This window comes from Entelurus aequoreus, linkage group LG02 (genome assembly GCF_033978785.1).
Source record: "Entelurus aequoreus isolate RoL-2023_Sb linkage group LG02, RoL_Eaeq_v1.1, whole genome shotgun sequence".
Classification (NCBI taxonomy): Eukaryota; Metazoa; Chordata; class Actinopteri; order Syngnathiformes; family Syngnathidae; genus Entelurus; species Entelurus aequoreus.
Window position 1 is genome coordinate 67,543,314 of NC_084732.1, and position 17,465 is coordinate 67,560,778.

The 17,465-nt window shown below is 40.7% G+C and overlaps 2 protein-coding genes and 1 long non-coding RNA gene across 3 annotated transcripts in view; 1 reads left to right on the top strand and 2 right to left on the bottom strand.

The window, feature by feature from the left end:
- cilp (cartilage intermediate layer protein, nucleotide pyrophosphohydrolase) overlaps nucleotides 1-3,427 on the top strand; it is a 16,594-nt gene extending 13,167 nt beyond the window's left edge. Inside the window, exons 7-9 of the mRNA XM_062031018.1 lie at nucleotides 25-133; nucleotides 227-375; nucleotides 455-3,427. Coding sequence (XP_061887002.1) covers nucleotides 25-133; nucleotides 227-375; nucleotides 455-2,808 — 2,612 coding nt within the window. The 3' untranslated portion in view covers nucleotides 2,809-3,427. The remainder of the gene's footprint in view (nucleotides 1-24; nucleotides 134-226; nucleotides 376-454) is intronic.
- Nucleotides 3,017-13,948, bottom strand: eif3jb (eukaryotic translation initiation factor 3, subunit Jb). The gene is made up of 8 exons (XM_062031032.1): nucleotides 13,753-13,948; nucleotides 13,520-13,605; nucleotides 10,372-10,426; nucleotides 10,186-10,295; nucleotides 10,004-10,100; nucleotides 9,630-9,794; nucleotides 9,462-9,535; nucleotides 3,017-4,181 (listed from the first exon to the last, which is right to left on the bottom strand). The coding sequence occupies exons 1-8, from the start codon at nucleotides 13,763-13,765 to the stop codon at nucleotides 4,053-4,055; spliced, it is 729 nt and encodes a 242-aa protein (XP_061887016.1). The 5' UTR covers nucleotides 13,766-13,948; the 3' UTR covers nucleotides 3,017-4,052.
- A 1,328-nt stretch (nucleotides 13,949-15,276) lies between these two features.
- LOC133664308 (uncharacterized) lies at nucleotides 15,277-16,325 on the bottom strand. The gene is made up of 3 exons (XR_009828565.1): nucleotides 16,194-16,325; nucleotides 15,872-15,955; nucleotides 15,277-15,734 (listed from the first exon to the last, which is right to left on the bottom strand). It is a non-coding gene; the product is annotated as an uncharacterized LOC133664308 (long non-coding RNA).
- Nucleotides 16,326-17,465: the final 1,140 nt, after the last annotated feature.

A 17,465-nucleotide genomic window follows, 5' to 3' on the forward strand; every position in this document is an offset into this window, starting at 1 on the left:
ACGTTTTTTTCTTACCTTCGTCAGAGAAGCTTCATGTGTTGAGCAACCCCGATAGCAAGGCAAGGAGGGAGGGACAAACCACTGCCTTCTGCTGCAATGTGGCGGGAATACCGCAACCAGACAAATATCAATGGTACAACCTGATGTTTTGGATACAATATAAAACCAATTCAATATTTTTTTTTAAACCAATTAACTTTTGTTGTTTCTGTCTCTGAACCGTCAGGTTTCATAACAACAGTCTCTTAGGGAGGCAATCTGAGAACATCTTGGTTCTAAAAGATCTGCATCCTGAACAAGCTGGAGAGTACTACTGCAGGGCTAGTGGTCCAACTGGAGCCATTAAAACCAAACCAGCTACTCTCAAAATCATAGGTAGGTTTTATGAACAACATTCAAATGAGTTGTGAGGACTAATATGTGGTGATGATAATGTCATGTAATTTCTCCTCAGGCAGAAATAGCCATTCATGCGAGCCCACGCCCCAGTCCCATCTGATACGTCTTCCACATGACTGCTACCAAAACGGTACAAATTCGTTTTATTATGATGTGGGAAAATGTGCATCCAGCACATGCGTTGGACAATTGGACAACGGTATCAGATGCAAAGACAAAGTGGCTTACTGCTGTGGCGTGGCAAAGATGGAGGAGAGGCATTTAACATGCCAGGGCTACCAACTACCCACTATGGTGGTGACTGAATGCGGCTGTCAGAAATGTGTGGACACCAAGGCTATCGTGCATGGTCGAGCCATAGCTGCAGACAATGCTGAACCAATGAGGTTCGGCCACATATTTATGAATGGTGTAAGAATCAGCCGAACCGGTTACAAAGGTACCTTTTCCATCCATGTTCCTCCTGAAACCGAGAGGTTAGTCCTGACTTTTGTGGACAACATGAATAAATTCATCAACACAACAAAGGTACTTCCATTCAACACCAAAGGAGGTGCTGTTTACCATGAAATCAAACTTCTGAGAAAAAAAGAGCCAGTGACCATGAGCTCTTTAGAAAGCAACACTCTTGATTTAGGGGAAGCGACGGGTCAGGAACCAATGGCTCACATTCAGATTCCTCCAAATTCCTTCTATAAACTGAATGGAGAAGTGTTTGTAGGTAATGTAGACGCCAGTGTAACATTCCTTGACCCCAGAGATGTTTCCACAGCAGCTGCAGCCCAAAGTGATCTAAATTTTGTGGGGAATGAAGGAGATATGCTACCACTAAGAACCTACGGGATGTTCTCAGTTGACTTCCGAGATGGCGAAACTAATGAGCCTCTGAATGCAGGTGAGGTAAAGGTGTTACTGGACTCTGCCCAGGTGACGATGTCTGAACACTTAAGTACCATGAAGCTGTGGTCACTCAACCCTGATACTGGCCTTTGGGAAGTTGAGGGAAGTTTGGAAGTTGAGAAGAAATCAAGAGGCAAAAGGGAAGAAAGAACTTTTCTAATTGGTAATGTGGAGATCAGAGAAAGGCGTCTTTTTAACCTTGATGTCCCAGAGAATCGTAGATGTTACGTGAAGGTTAGAGCCTTCCGCAGTGAACGCTTCATGCCCAGTGAACAGGTTGGGGGAGTGGTAGTGAGCCTTATAAACATGGAGCCCACAGCTGGCTTCTCCACTAACCCTCGTGCTTGGGGGCGTTTTGACAGTGTCATAACAGGCTCCAATGGTGCTTGTCTTCCCGCTTTCTGCGATGATCAAAAGACAGATGCCTACTCTGCATACGTCATGGCCAACCTTGGAGGTGAGGAACTAGAAGCTGTTCCTTCTTTACCCAAACTCAATCCAAACCTCATTGGAGTGCCTCAGCCTTATCTGAGTAAGCTGAACTACAGACGCACAGACCATGAAAACCACAGACTGAAGAAGACAGCATTCAGTATCAATTTAGCAAAACCAACACCAAACACAGCCGAGGAGTCCAATGGACCAGTTTATGCATTTGAGAACTTGAAACAATGTGAAGAGGCGCCATTCAGTGCTGCACATTTCCGCTTCTCACGAGTGGAAGGAGATCGGTATGATTACAACACAGTGCCGTTCAATGAGGATGATCCAATGAGCTGGACAGAAGACTACCTTAGTTGGTGGCCTAAGCCCATGGAATACCGCGCATGCTACGTCAAAGTCAAAATGAACAGCCCGCATGAGATTAATGTTCGGTCTCACAACATGGGAGGCACCCACCCGAAAACAGTCGGCCAGCTGTACGGCCTTCGAGACATCAGAAGTACCCGTGACATGGAGCAGACAGCTGTGTCAGCTGTGTGCTTGGAGTTCAAGTGCAGTGGGATGTTGTACGATCAGGAACGTGTCGATCGGACCTTGGTGAAGGTGATTCCACAAGGTAGCTGCAAAAGGGATCATGTCAATCCACTACTTCAGGAGTACCTGGTGAACCATCTGCCACTAGCAGTCAACAACGACACAAACCAGTTCACTATGCTGGCCCCTCTTGACCCCCTGGGCCATAACTATGGAATTTATACAGTGACAGATCAAGATCCCCGAACAGCCAAAGAAATTGCACTTGGACGCTGTTTTGATGGCACCTCCGACAGTACTTCTCGGGTCATGAAGACCAACGAGGGTGTTGCGTTGACATTCACTTGTGGGGATCGTGAGGTGACACGCCAGAGTGTATTCCAGGCCCTACAGAATTCACAAGGCCAGACCAATGTGTTGAGAGGGGAAGGGAGGCAAAACAGACGTCGGCAAAGAGCCAACACTTCCCGTAATAGTCGAAGACGTAGCACCAGAGATCCTCAGGGACGGGGAAAAAAGGCCAGAAGCTGAACAAATCACTGAAGGTCGATGCCTGACATCTGTCAAGTGTTAATATTAATCTTGATTTTGGCAAACACGTTACTAAAATTTCTGAATACGAACACTTAATATTTCTGTACTACACATTGCTATTGGATTTTTCTCAGTGTCATTCTTACACGTGTACTGAAGCATTTACTTGAAAATAAAAATATTTATTACAAAATATGACTGGAGAATTACATAAAAAAACACTTTGTTTTGACCAGTGATTTATTAAATTAGATGTTTATAAAACACTGCAGATAGCTTAATGTCAACACAGTAGTCAATTCTCCATGTAACATTGCAACTGGTCAACTTCTAGAAAAGAGAAATATATCGCTTTCAAATGGCTGTAGCCCACATGAAGACATGGTTGGGGGATGTCCATAAATCCCCTTTTCCACATCACACTTGATACAAGCCTGCAGAAGTCATGATTAGAGACCATTTTGAACATGTTCATCCAAATTCTAATCCAGTCTTCAGCACTAGTATAAATCATGTTGGTAGCAAATGATATTTGTCATGCACAAAACAATACCACTTGATACTTTTGCTCAGTTTTTTTCAAGACATCCCAGATTCATAGAATGGCTGTGGTGGTTTAAAGTCAATTTTCATTTATATTCATTCTTCCCTTTTAGCTTTTAACTGTTCTATACTTTCTGTAAATAAACATCTTGTCAGTTTCACAGAATAAACTCTCCATTTATAAAGATTGATAATTGCTTTGTATTTGGCAACCACTTATAGATACTATATACTTATCTGTAAGAGAACCCATCCACAAGTGAGACCCAAAATATATACATGACATTCTGGTTTAAGAATTTGCATAGAACCTTCTGTTTCTATGTCACTACATGTATAACTGCAACTATGTCTGTTATTCTGACAGTAGCAACATTTCTTTAAAAATGAGCCCTGAAAACAGACAAGGTACAAACTTATTCTCCCTTGAAGCAGGTTACCCAACAGATAAACTTAATTATGTGAGGTTGCATGTGAGTCCAGGATGCATGAAGAGAGAAAAGGCAATTTCTTATTTTTAAAACGTTAAGAGAAAGTGAGACTGGATGCTTCCAGTACAGTCCCTGAAGTCACTGAAGCAAGATGAAGGGGGCAACATATAGTTCTGATCTTCCAGGATGGCACTGGACAGCAAAGGAAGGTAGAGCTCCATCCCTCAAGGTTGGAAGAGGGGGCATGACGTGGCTGTGGAGCCTGTGTCACATGAAGTCCTCATACTCTTGGGTGAAGCCACCGTCAAAGCCGCCATAGTCCATGTCATCTCTCATCTGTGCTTTCAAACCACCACCGGGCACGACACCCTTCTTCTTCTTCTTGGCTTTCATTTGCTGGGATAGAAAACAAGGTGAGTACATATCTAAACCACTTACTGTATTCAGATTCAATAGAAAATTCATAATTGTTTTCTGCAAAAACTCTTCCCTTAAGGCTATGTCTGCACTAAGCCGGATAACCCCTTAAACGAATAATTATTTAGCCCAAGCCCCGTTTTAGCCACACTAAACCAGCACATAAGGTTTTCCCTCCTCTGACAAATTTTTACACGGGTAAGTGCGCCGTGTATTTCCTGAATCTCCGGCTCTTAGCTTTGTATGGACTTATTGCTCGTTTACAAAATGAGTTCGGAGAAGAGGTGACGCCAGAAAGAACGCGTCCCACACAGGAAGTGACGTCAGAAAGAATGTGCCACAGCCAGCTTCATAATAAAGCGGTTTTGTAACTCGGAGGTGACCACTGGAAATATGGAGGAGTCATCCAGACATGCCATGTTTCTCCTTCCTCTACATCACATATGTCAGAGTCAAGGCCCGCGGGCCATATCCGGCCCGCGAGAAGGTTTTTTACGGCCCTTGGGATGATCTTGATTTATTATTAGAACCGGCCCGCAGACCGCAGATCTTTTACACGCACCAAGCGGATGCCGGTCCAAGGTTCCGAAAGGGGGCGAGCGGCCCGCCGGGACGCGCCTGCCGGCCGAAGGGCTGCAGCCCGGCCGTCAGTCGCGGAGCCCGCCGTGCCACGCGCGCCAAGGGGGCGGGCCGAAACCCGGCCCCGAGGCCCCGAGACTTCTGCTTTGTTTCCCCAAACCGCGCGTCACCGCCGGGCCCGCACCACCGTCGGGCTGCAGCCCGAGCGTCGGTGGCGGAACCCGTCATGTGCCGCGCGCGCCAAGCGGAGCGGGGGGGTCAAGCGGGCCGAAACCCGCAGGCCACCCCCTCACCACGAGGCCCTGAGACTTCTGCGTTTGACCCCTACGCGCGGCCCGTCGGGACGCGCCCGCCGTCAAGCCACGAGGGCCAGCCGTCGGGTCGCGGAGCCCGCCGTGCCACGCGCGCCAAGGGGCGGGCCGAAACCAGCGGGGGGTTTCGGGCACCCAACTCGCCTCCCTCTGACGGAGGGAGGAGGGGGGTTTAATGTGAACATTACTGTGCAATCACATATTTAGAGTTTTTACTCAATTCAAGTTTAAAAGTTAAAGTTTAATATTTGTTTTCACTGCATGTTACTTCTCCTTAAACAAAGTGTTGTTTTTGATTTATAGATTTTTGCACTTTATTTTATTGTATTTCAATTTAATTATATTTTAAAAATATTTCAGTTGAGTGGATGATAGAAAATTGCTATTATTGTTTTTTTCTTTGAAGTAAATTTAGCCCACTTTTGCTAAAATAGAAAATATAGGCTACTGATGGTGCCTTGAATACCGGTTTCTTTCATTTAATGTTCATGTTATGGGGATTTTTATATAAAGGAAATTTGTCTTTTGTGTCTGTTGAAAATTAAAGATTACTGACAGAGCCATAAGAAAATATTGCTTTATTTATCTGATCATATTGGAATATATTTGTTAGGTTTTCAGTAGGTTCAATTAGGTTCACTAGACTATATGCGTCATTTAAAAATTTTTCAATGAACATTCGAACAGTCCGGCCCTCGGCTTGTAGCTAAATTTTTTATTTGGCCCTCCGTCCATTTGACTTTGACACCCCTGCTCTACATGTACAGCCGCTTGTGGAAATCACACATGACAGCGATTGCAGCTATTTCGGATACAACACTTCTCTGACGGCAAGAGAACTTTCCAATGTCCAGGTCAGCTGATATTCTACTTACCGAAAAACTTTGTCCATTTGTCGAAGGAGAGACAACGAGAATGCGGGCTCCCGTGAATGTGATAAAACAGGTTGCGTGTGCTTTGTATTACCTGGCCGTCGAGGGAAGACTAACTACGGAAAACGGCGAATGCATTTGGACTGGCAAAGCAGACTGCATCAGTTATTGTCTGCCATGTATGTCGCGGACTCAACGTCTAGGTCCACAGTATATAAAGTCACCAAAAACGAATGGACAATGAAAGTGAAGGCAAAAGAGTGAGTGTCCTGACCAGATATCTAGATCCCTAGATTGATTGTTGTCAAATGTTCTTTGTCACATTGTTTACTTTTGTATGTCCATTAAAGATTTGATTAATTTATGATGGCTCAGGTGATTCACTACAATAGGGCCCCACAGCACACTGGATTCCAGTTCATTGAAATACCACAACACCGGATATTGTTCAGATAAGTTAAATTTAAGAACTTGCACACAAAGCAACACTACTATGACCTAATACGCATGCGTATTAGGTCGCGTTCCACCGGCTGACGGAGGGGGAGAGGGGGTTTTAAACGACCATTGTGTGTGTATGGATAAGGTTAGGTGGGATTTACCCTGGATAACCTTAGTGTAAACAGGGCCTTAGACTACAGGGCAATGCCACAGACCCTGCTCGTATTTTAGTTGAACCTGGTTTTCGTACGTCTCACTTTCCATATGATTTGTTTTTTGACAATAAAGAAATTAACATTTTGCATGAAAAAAGATAAAAGTTATGATAAATCAGTCTCTCAAATAGTGTTGCGGGCCCCCCACTAGGGGCACAGTAAGGTGTCAGGTGGGGCCTGAGAGACAAGGGACTTCCAATATTTAGTCGTTTTTCATTCTTGAAAGGTAGGTGGCAGCACTGCACAAATCAATCAACTTGCTCAACCAGGAAGGAAATATGACCAAGTATACATACAGTACAGGCCAAAAGTTTGGACACCTTCTCATTCGATGAGTTTTCTTTATTTTCATGACTATTTACATTGTAGATTGTCACTGAAGGCATCAAAACTATGAATGAACATGTGTGGAGTTATGTACTTAACAAAAAAAAGGTGAAATAACTGAACACATGTTATATTCTACTTTCTTCAAAATAGCCACCCTTTGCTCTGATTACTGCTTTGCACACTCTTGGCATTCTTTCGACGCGACCTGTGAAGTGAAAACCATTTCAGGTGACTACCTCTTGAAGCTCATCGAGAGAATGCCAAGAGTGTGCAAAGCAGTAATCAGAGCAAAGGGTGGCTATTTTGAAGAAACTAGAATATAAAACATGTTTTCAGTTATTTTAATTGTTTTTGTTAAGTTCATAACTCCACATGTGTTCATTCATAGTTTTGATGCCTTCAGTGACAATCTACAATGTAAAAATAGTCATGAAAATAAAGGAAACGCATTGAATGAGGTGTCCAAACTTTTGGCCTGTACTGTACGTACATAATTCAATTTACCTGTAATGCGGATGTTAATAAATAGTTTTTGTCAGGTTCTCATTAGAATTTCAATTCAGGGGGTGTGACAACATTTTTGTCTCCAAGACACAGAAAAATAGAGAACCACCGATCTAGATGAAGGACATGTAGTACACAGACTTATCCTGTACTTGAGTTATTAAAAAAGGACTGGGGGGGAGACCAGTACTTTTTTATGGGGGGGGGGGTTCCCAATTGTATATCAATTTAGGGCGGTGGGGGGGCGTGAAAAAAATTTATGTGCCAGGCCAAAAAATTATTGAAAAAAACTTAAATATAGGGATGGGTATCGTTTTACATTTTAACCGATACCAGTGCCAAAAAAATACTTGAAAACGGTGCCACTGCTTAATTGATGCCGGTTCTTAAATAATAAAAAATGTTTTTGATGGAATTTTATGACATCCACGTTTAACAGACTAGTAAATGAAATACCTCAATTATATGGATTGAATGATAACTAAGTAGTACATGTACAAATAAGAACTCGCAAAAAGCGACTTTTGTGTTGTAATGTTGAAGCTCATAAATCCGGGTGTTTGTGACAGCAACCGTCATTAGTACATAATGACAGTGCTGTGGTGGTGGTGTTGTGGCTATTGGTTGGCGGTGTAATGAGCGATTCTTTTGTCGCGTTAAGTTATCGATAAAGTTTTAAAAGAGAATGAGACTGTGTGCTTCTGCCGGGACGCTTCATTACTTTAAAGACGTTGCTTATAATATCACTTGTTGCAGGTGGCTGAGATTGCAATCATTAGCACTGAACTAATAGCTACTTGTATTTTTGGTGTGGTGAGACATTGGAGCAGACGGAAGCAGAGAGTGAGGTGAAAGTGACGACGCTATAAATGTGGAACTTGGACACAAGCTATGTCGACAAACGAGTGCTTACCGCAAAATAAACCAGAAAAAACATCCATGGCCAGCTGGCCCAAATGCACAACTGTCCATCGAGTGAGTCACTTTAAATGTTAATCATGACACACGCAGCACATCATACATGTACGCTGTCTGGCTAGATGTGTACAAACTAAACATGACATGTGGGCTAATACTTTACAGATACTGTAATATGATTGTTCATGTTTTTCAGTCAGTACAGATAGGTGTCTTTGTATGGTCTTGGTATTGTGTTGTGCATTACAAAGTCAAACGTGTTTTGTGTTGACGCAGCTCCTAGCTTCCCTTTTTCCGTAGTTAGCTTTTACGGCTAATACCATAGCACACCGATGTGTTACTACGCTAGATAAAGAGTTTTTCAGTGTTACCTCTTACAATAATAATGTTGCTACAGCTTGGTTATTAAACAGGTTATGGAATGAAGTATTGTTGACGGTTTTATTTTCAAAGTGATTTAGATGCTCCCATTAGGTGCATTGCTAGCATGTTCTAACATGATAGAATACAAAAAAAATAACATTTTGTCTTCTCTCATAAGGATTGTGAACGATAGACAAAATAAAAAAATAAAAAAGTAAAGTTACCCTTCAACATATTGTCAGTATAGTGTTGTATCCCATTTTCACACTTGTTAATGTTAAGAGGTTACTTGAAACATTTCCTTTGAATGGTAAATGTTGTATGTTTACATGAATATAGTAAATTAAAACTACCAGTACATTAAATATTATGCAGTACTTTGCTTGATCATTTCAGGTCAAGTAAACAGTGCCCCTTAGAAGCCATAAAACAAACCAGAACAAGTACTGGGGCGGCGTGGCGAAGTTGGTAGAGTGGCCGTGCCAGCAATCGGAGGGTTGCTGGTTACTGGGGTTCAATCCCCACCTTCTACCATCCTAGTCACGTCCGTTGTGTCCTTGGGCAAGACACTTCACCCTTGCTCCTGATGGGTGCTGGTTAGCGCCTTGCATGGCAGCTCCCGCCATCAGTGTGTGTGAATGGGTGAATGTGGAAATACTGTCAAAGCGCCTTGAAGGTAGAAAAGCGCTATACAAGTATAACCCATTTATTTACTCTGTCTCCTACCTTTTCTTGTTTCTGTTTTTCACTAAGTAGAACAGAAAGGGAGTTACTGATTTTCTTCAAGTCATCCACCTCCACTGAAAAAGAGCAACCATAGTGTTACAAGTTCGATTTGCCTGAAAGTATTCTGATAAAGTGATAATCAGTGTGCTTCAATTGAAACATGCTTACATGTAATACAGAGTTCCCGAAACAATGAATCCAAAAAGCTTGAATAATGGACTGATTTTTCAAACTGGGATAGTTTCTCTTTTAGCAATTTCTCAAACTCTGTGAAGTCTTCTTTAGAAGATGGACACATGGCATCAATTCCAGCTACTGAAGAACTCCCAACTCCTGAAAAGAAAAAAAAGTTGATGTGCCAACAGTATTAAGCAGTGCTTAATGGCATGTCAGCCCCTAAAGACAAAGCTGGAAATAAGAAAGAGCTTTAGAAATAATGTTGACAGCGATGATTTGGTTTACTATCAATGTCATAAAATGTAAAGGCACATGTTGACCTAGGAAAAACCCACTAAGATACTTCACAAAGCAGCTCGTCTTACCGAAGGCATCTTTTGCTAACTCCATGTCTGCATCTTCCTGTAGCTTCTGCACCCTTAACTTCTCTGCAGCTTGTTCTTCAGGGGTTAGATTTTCTTGCTATTTAAAGAGAAATCTTAAGTTATGTATCAATTCCAAGTATCAATGCAAAAAATGACTACCGGTAGTACAAAAAACAACTCACCTGCTCTTCCAATTCTTTTTCTTTTAGCTCCTGTTGTTTTTTCTTTAAACGGTTTTCTTTCTCTTTAATCTTCTCACTCAACTTTTTCTTTTCAGAAACCTTTGAAACCTCTGAAATAAGAAAATAAGTATTTTACAGCACTGAAAGCAGCCAAGTTTGAGAACATAGGGACAATTATTACAATACCTATTTTGTTCCCTTCAGATTTTTTCTGCTCTTCTTCCTCATCATCCCAGTTGTCCTGTGAAGATAAACAGAAGACCGGTTTCTATTTAAAAAACATTAGCACGCAACAGTTACAAACTAACTGATCAGGTAGCTGCAAATCTACTTGACGAATAAATTACATTTAGCATTTTGCAGATATTCAAAGTATTTAACAGCAAACAAGCTAGTTATTAAGTACAATAAATGTGGCTAATGCTGTCCAATATTGGATGTTTATTCACACCAGAAAGTAGGTGAACTATTTTTGGCACCTAATAGTAAATATGTTTTGTTGTGGGCCACTTCATTCTCTTTCTAAATAAATTAACATTATACAGTACTAGTCACCACCATTTTCAACACTGAAAATCACTTGCGGTCAATGTTACATTTACAGTAGGGTGACAGTTAACACTACCAAAAAAAATAAACAAGCATGTGATTGAAGTATTAAGACATCAGCACATTATTTTAAGGTTTTTACAAAAATCTGGCATTTATCATTTAGGAATTACAGCTAAACTAAGGCTGCTCAATACTAAAATTGTGGTTGTATTGACAGTTAAATCCAAATGTTTCTGACATAAATGGTCACTGTGTAAGAGGAAGAATATCCAATGGACCCAAAACTTGTCTCAAAAGACCACAAGTGTCATTTAAACAAATTAAAACATTACCAACAAAACCAAGTAGTAAACGTACTTATCCGTTTTATACGGCGCTTGAAAGTTACATTATATTCTACTATATTTACATTACCACATAGCTAAACAAGCTGAAATTATCACAATGCTCCCATAGTGTACAAGAGGCACAGTGCAACAAATTAGAGATAGAAACATGGAAACTAGAACTTTACATGTAGGTGTGAAAAAAATCAACTGATTTGAGAAATCAGACTCATTTAATTGATAAAAACGTACCGACTGTAAAAAAGTGACATGACGCAGCACAAATAGTCAATGCTTACTTTCAAACTAAAAATAAACAACATTTATATTATGTGCGGTCATCTACAAAAAAAAAAAAAAAGTTGCAGTAAATTGCATATCATTTTAATGTTTTACACACAACTGCTGGTGTAGTCCAAGAACCATAAAAAATAGCTACGAAATCAATGCAGAAGTTACTCGAGTTACTTAACATGAGGAGTTTACCGGAATCCTTACTTACTTAAATCATTATTTTGATGACTACTTTATACTTATCCTTGCATATTCTTACTTGAGTACATTTAAGATACTCTGCCTCACCTCTAGGTGAACATAATACAGTGATCAGTCATCACTTTGTTTAAAAAAAAAAAAAAAAAATTTGAAGAGGCCTCCAACTAGCACTCCACCCTGAGGCAATTTTAGTGGGTGTACAGACTATTATGGCATTCACCTGCACTGTCACAGCACCTAGACCAATACTTGCCAACATTAAAATGAGACCTTAACGGACTAAACCTAAAATCTTGATCGTGTCACCTCATGTTTTTCCTTTGACAGCAGCTCACATTAGCATGGCGAGCTAGCAGTTGCCTCATGTTGTTGACAGATAACACTACCAAAAAAACCCAACAATAAATAAACAAGCATGTGATTGAAGTATTAAGACATTAGCACATAATTCTAAGGATTTTACAAAAATCTGGTATTTACCATTTAGGAATTACAGCTAAACTAAGGCTGCTCAATACTAGCATTGTGGTTGTATTCACAGTTAAATCCAAATGTTTCTGACATAATTCTCACTATGTAAGAGGAAGAATATCCAAAGGACCCAAAACTTGTCTCAAAAGTGTAATTTAAACAAATTAAAACATTACCGACAAAACCAAGTAGTAAAAGTACCTAGCCGTTCTATACGGCGCTTGAAAGTTAAATTCTATTCTACCGTATTTACATTGTCACATAGCTAAACAATGCCCCCATAGTGTACAAGAGGCACCCTGTGTCAAATTAAGAGATAGAAACAAGAACTTTACAGGTAGGTGTGAAAAAAAACTGAATAATTTGTGATATCAGACTAATTTTGTTGAAAGAAACGTACCGACTGTAAAAAGTGACATGACGCAGCACAAATCATCAATGCTTACTTTCAAACTAAAAAAAACCAACATTTATATCATGTGCGGTCATCTACAAAAAAAAAAAAAGCTGCAGTAAATTGCATACAATTTTTATGTTTTACACACAACTACAGTAGTAGTCCAAGAACCATAAAAAATAGCTACGAAATGAATCAGAAGTTGTGTTACTTAACATGAGGAGTTCACCGGAATCCTTACTTACTGAAATAATTATTTTGATGACTACTTTATACTTATATACTCTTACTTGAGTACATTTTAGGTACTCTGCCCACCTCTGGGTGTACATAATACAGTGATTAGTCATCACTTTCTGTTTAAAAAAAGAACAATTGGAAGAGGCCTCCAACTAGCACTCCACCCTGAGGCAATTTTAGTGGGTGTACAGAGACTATTATGACCTGTCACATCACCTAGACCAATACTTGCCAACATTAAAATGAGACCTTTATGGACTAAACCTAAAATCTTGATCGTGTCACCTCCTCATGTTTTTCCTTTGACAGCAGCTCAAATTAGCATGGCGAGCTAGCGGTTGCCTAATGCTGTTGACGTCATACTAAAGTTAATTTTGGCCGCTTGATTGTGACAACCAATATTACGCGATTATATGTCCGTGATTTAAAAACCACACATCCGTTTTGGAGTAAACACGCCGGTGTCGTTGATTCCTATCGATTCTGGACACGAAGCGACGCGGAGTTAGCAAGTATGTTAGCACGCCTGCTAAACCAACTTCGAGCTACTGGAATTCAAACCGTTGTTTTACTGAGACGTGTGGACAACACGCCAACTACCACCATGTCAAAACCCTCAATATGTAAATATTGAAAAATACGAGAATAGAGCGGAATTCAGGCCGTGAGCAAACTATTGGTTACAGCCAAGTTCCAATGCCACATGAGTTAGCCGCTAGTTAGCTGGTCGTGCTAGCTTAGTGTGCGGCGCGGTGTTGAACTGCTGCGGTAATAACCATGAAGACAGTATAGGAACGCCATTAAAACCGTAAGTGACTAATTGTATCAGACAAAACTCGCCATATCCACCTACTCTAACATCGTCGTCTTCGTCCTCGCCTTCCCATTTGTCTTGTGCCGCCTTTTGAGGAGTCTCCTCCGGCTCGAAGCTGTCAACGTCTGTAAAAAGAAAAAGAAAACAATGATAGACTCATAGCCACATACCACAAGTCAACTATGTAACAAAGCAGCGATGGATTCGTATATCAAAGACAACGACGAGTGAATAACATGCATGTTGTTATCCGCTCCAACTTGCTTCCTTACCCCAGTCCGCCATGTTGGCTGTGATGCTTAGCTTTTGACAGGCTGCTCTTCTCCCACTTCCTTCACGTCACGGCTGTACGCTGACTTATTAATGTCTAAGCTTTCGGCCTGCGGCTCCAAATAAAAAATTAAATGTAATATTCGTTTTGTTTTACAACCACCACTGTGTTTTCTGCCGTACCCTTGAGCGATAACGACTGCTTGTAACTATTTTACTAATAGTGACGTCACTCGTTCTTTGATCAGCCAATTCGTTACTGTTAAACAAAAAAAAAAAAGCAAGCCTTTATGAAAAAAATAATAAAAGGTTACTTAAAGCAGGGGTTTTTAACCTTTTTGACCACGGGTCATGGGGCCCACTTAAATAGTAAAACTAAATTAGTAATCTTAATCGAGATCTTTTTACTCGAGATTGGTCGTTTATTATGGTCAGAATTTCTAGGTGCAGTCAAGGCATTGAAGGGATCTGGTTTGGTGGCTGCAGGATTAGGTCTCTGTTTTTTGCAGATGATGTGGTCCTGATGGCTTCATCTGGCCAGGATCTTCAGCTCTCACTGGATCGGTGAAGAGACATATGAGAATCAGCACCTCCAAGTCAGAGTCCATGGTTCTCGCCCGGAAAAGGGTGGAGCAGTGCCGGCCCAAGCCTCCATGGGGCCCTAAGCAAAATTTGATTTTGGGGCCCTCTATTTCTGCCAATAATATTGATTGTTGATCATTCACACACCTACTATAAACTCATTGCGGCTCTGGCAGTGTTGTTTACATTATCCTATTGTCAGCCTGGCATGTCTTTACAAATGACATGTCATTTATAAAGATATGGGGGTGGCCCAGTTAAGAACATAAATAATACCAATGAATGAACGAATGATGTCCAGAGTGCCACATATGGTTCCTAATCTTAAAATGTAGAAAACATTCAGCTACAAGCGTGGCCTGGGGGTTGAACAGTCCAAGTGATAAAGCTTTGTATTTACAGTAAAAGTGTCATCTTGTCTCATCAGTATTGTACATATTAGTCTTTAATTACTAGTTTATATTTTTAGTTAATTGTTCATATTTAATGTTTACTTTGTACAAAGAGAGCGCCACTGAAGTTAAATTCCATGTGTGTTAAACATAACCGGACAATAAAGCTGATTCTGATTCACTTTATTATTTTTGGTAACAAAAACCTGAAACAGCAATGTGCAAAAATAATTCGTAGTGCAAGAAAAACAATAAAGTGCAACAATAAAATCACTTAAATATATATAAAAAGGAACAAATTCAATTGTACAAAAAACAACATAATTACATTAAATATCAAGCAAATACTTAAATAATATTAATGAACAGAGTTACCAGAAACAAGGTAACATAACGGTTTATAAACAAATATAAAGTTACTACATATTAAAACTATGTAAATGTACATAACGATGTGCAAACATTTTTTGGGGAAAAAATCTAAATAAACTACCTTAAATTAAGGTCCTTAATTCACAAATTTGACCATTACATCACAGTTTTGTTCCCCTGTTCTTCACCACCCACACCACTCCACCCACTCCTTAAAACCTGTGCTTCCTGGCTTTTCTGGAGGCAAAGTCATTTATGACATCACTGTAAGAAATCTGATGGCCGACTTTGTTATTAATACTAATCACTGCCAGTCCACTCAGTCTTTCTTGAGCCAACTTTTAGTGTAGGGTCAGTAGTTTTTTCCCTGACTTCTAACAAAGCCTCTCTTACCTTGTCTGCTGAGGAAGTGACCAAAGAAAGACAATGACTAAAAAAGAAGGACCTATAAGGTCATTAAATTGCACTGTTGGACATAATTATTAATCTCAGAATGTTCTGCAGTACAATGAGCAATTTTAAAGGGTGTTTTGCAGTTAACTTACTAGATAAATCAGCTGTGGTTTCAGACATGGAGGGGACAGTGGGCACAGAGGATGGAGGTGTGTGAGAGAGCACTGTAGAGGATGGAGATGGACCTAAGATGAAATACATACATACATACATATAGGCACACATATTAATGATATACTTTGACTATATTAATTTCCCTTCAGGTGTAATGTTTATACTAAGAAATTAAATGTATACTGTATGGTGACAGTCTTTTCCTCACCTGATTCATCACTCACAGTTGAGCCTGAGGATGTGGACTGGCTCTGGGCTGATTCTGTGCCTCCAAAGTATTTTAACAATGCTCCTGGGGAAGTTTCACATAACTTATGAGTGGATGTAAAAAATAATAATGTTTATTTTACTCACATAAATTACCGTGCTCTGCTGCAAACAATTTGTGCAAACAACATATCTCACTAGTAACCTGATGCTAAAAACATATTGCTAGCACCGCGCTAGCTAGCTAACGTCACCTAGCTAAAGCTAATTACAGCTACAAATCTCTTTGATAAACTTTTTATTACCAAGTCATGCAAACATACCTTTATCATGGCATTTTTTCTCCTCTTCCACTTTCTTCTTCTTCCTTTTTTCTGCACCTGAAGGATATGTCCTTTTTTGTGACATTGTTTTGCCTCTAGCTGCGCTTTTGATGCCCAGTGCGCACTGGCATTGCACTGGCATTGCACTCCCTAGGGAGGTGTTTAGGGCACGTCCGACCGGTAGGAGACCACGGGGAAGACTCAGGACACGTTGGGAAGACTATGACTCCCGGCTGGCCTGGGAACGCCTCGGGATCCCCCGGGAAGAGCTGGACGAAGTGGCTGGGGAGAGGAAAGTCTGGGCTTCCCTGCTTAAGCTGCTGCCCCCGCGACCTGATCTCGGATAAGTGGAAGAAGATGGATGGATGGATGGACTCGAGATCTTATCATAACCAATAATTATATAACCTACTTACAGTTTACAACCTTGTCAAATGATATGAAACCATGTGTTAATCACAAAGATTATTACCAACGCCAATAATAAGGCATGGACTATATTATACTATATATATATACTATATATACTATATTATACTATACAATAATCCCCTCAATTCCCCCCCAAATCGGATTAACTCGCTGGAATATAAAGACAATATAACATACATCCATAAACATGATGCATATGCAAAAGTGCAATATATTTATCTGTACAGTAATCTATTTATTTATATCTGCACCTTATCGCTTTTTTATCCTGCACTACAACTAGTTAATGCAACGAAATTTCGTTCTTGTCTGTACTGTAAAGTTAAAATTTGAATGACAATGAAAGGAAGTCTAAGTTTAAGTCTAATTAGTAAATAATAAGTGTAAGCACATATGTACGTGAATTAAGTTTAATCATGGATGTGCAGCACAATGACAGGAAGAGGAAAACACGATCGCACCCAACAATTACCGGGGCAACTTCCGCCCACATCCGCTGGCCTCACCCACATCCGCTGGCCTCGCCCACACACATAACCATGCGGGCGCTACCCTCTACTCATCCCCCACACCCCTTCGCCACCCCATCAAAGTCCAGAGACTTCATCCAAAGCGCATAACATCTAACTATAGGGTACACACTGGGATCCCTTCAGGGGTTCCACTACCATACCACAGGGATCCACACACACACAACACAAAAACAAGCAGGAACCATTTTCACGCTGGCTCATGACATAACAAAGTCCTCCAGCTTCTTCAGCGGCAGGTGGGATCGCCCAGAATGGCGGAGGGGGTGCTGGGTGCATCAGCCACGGCAGGCACATCTTCAGTCACCGC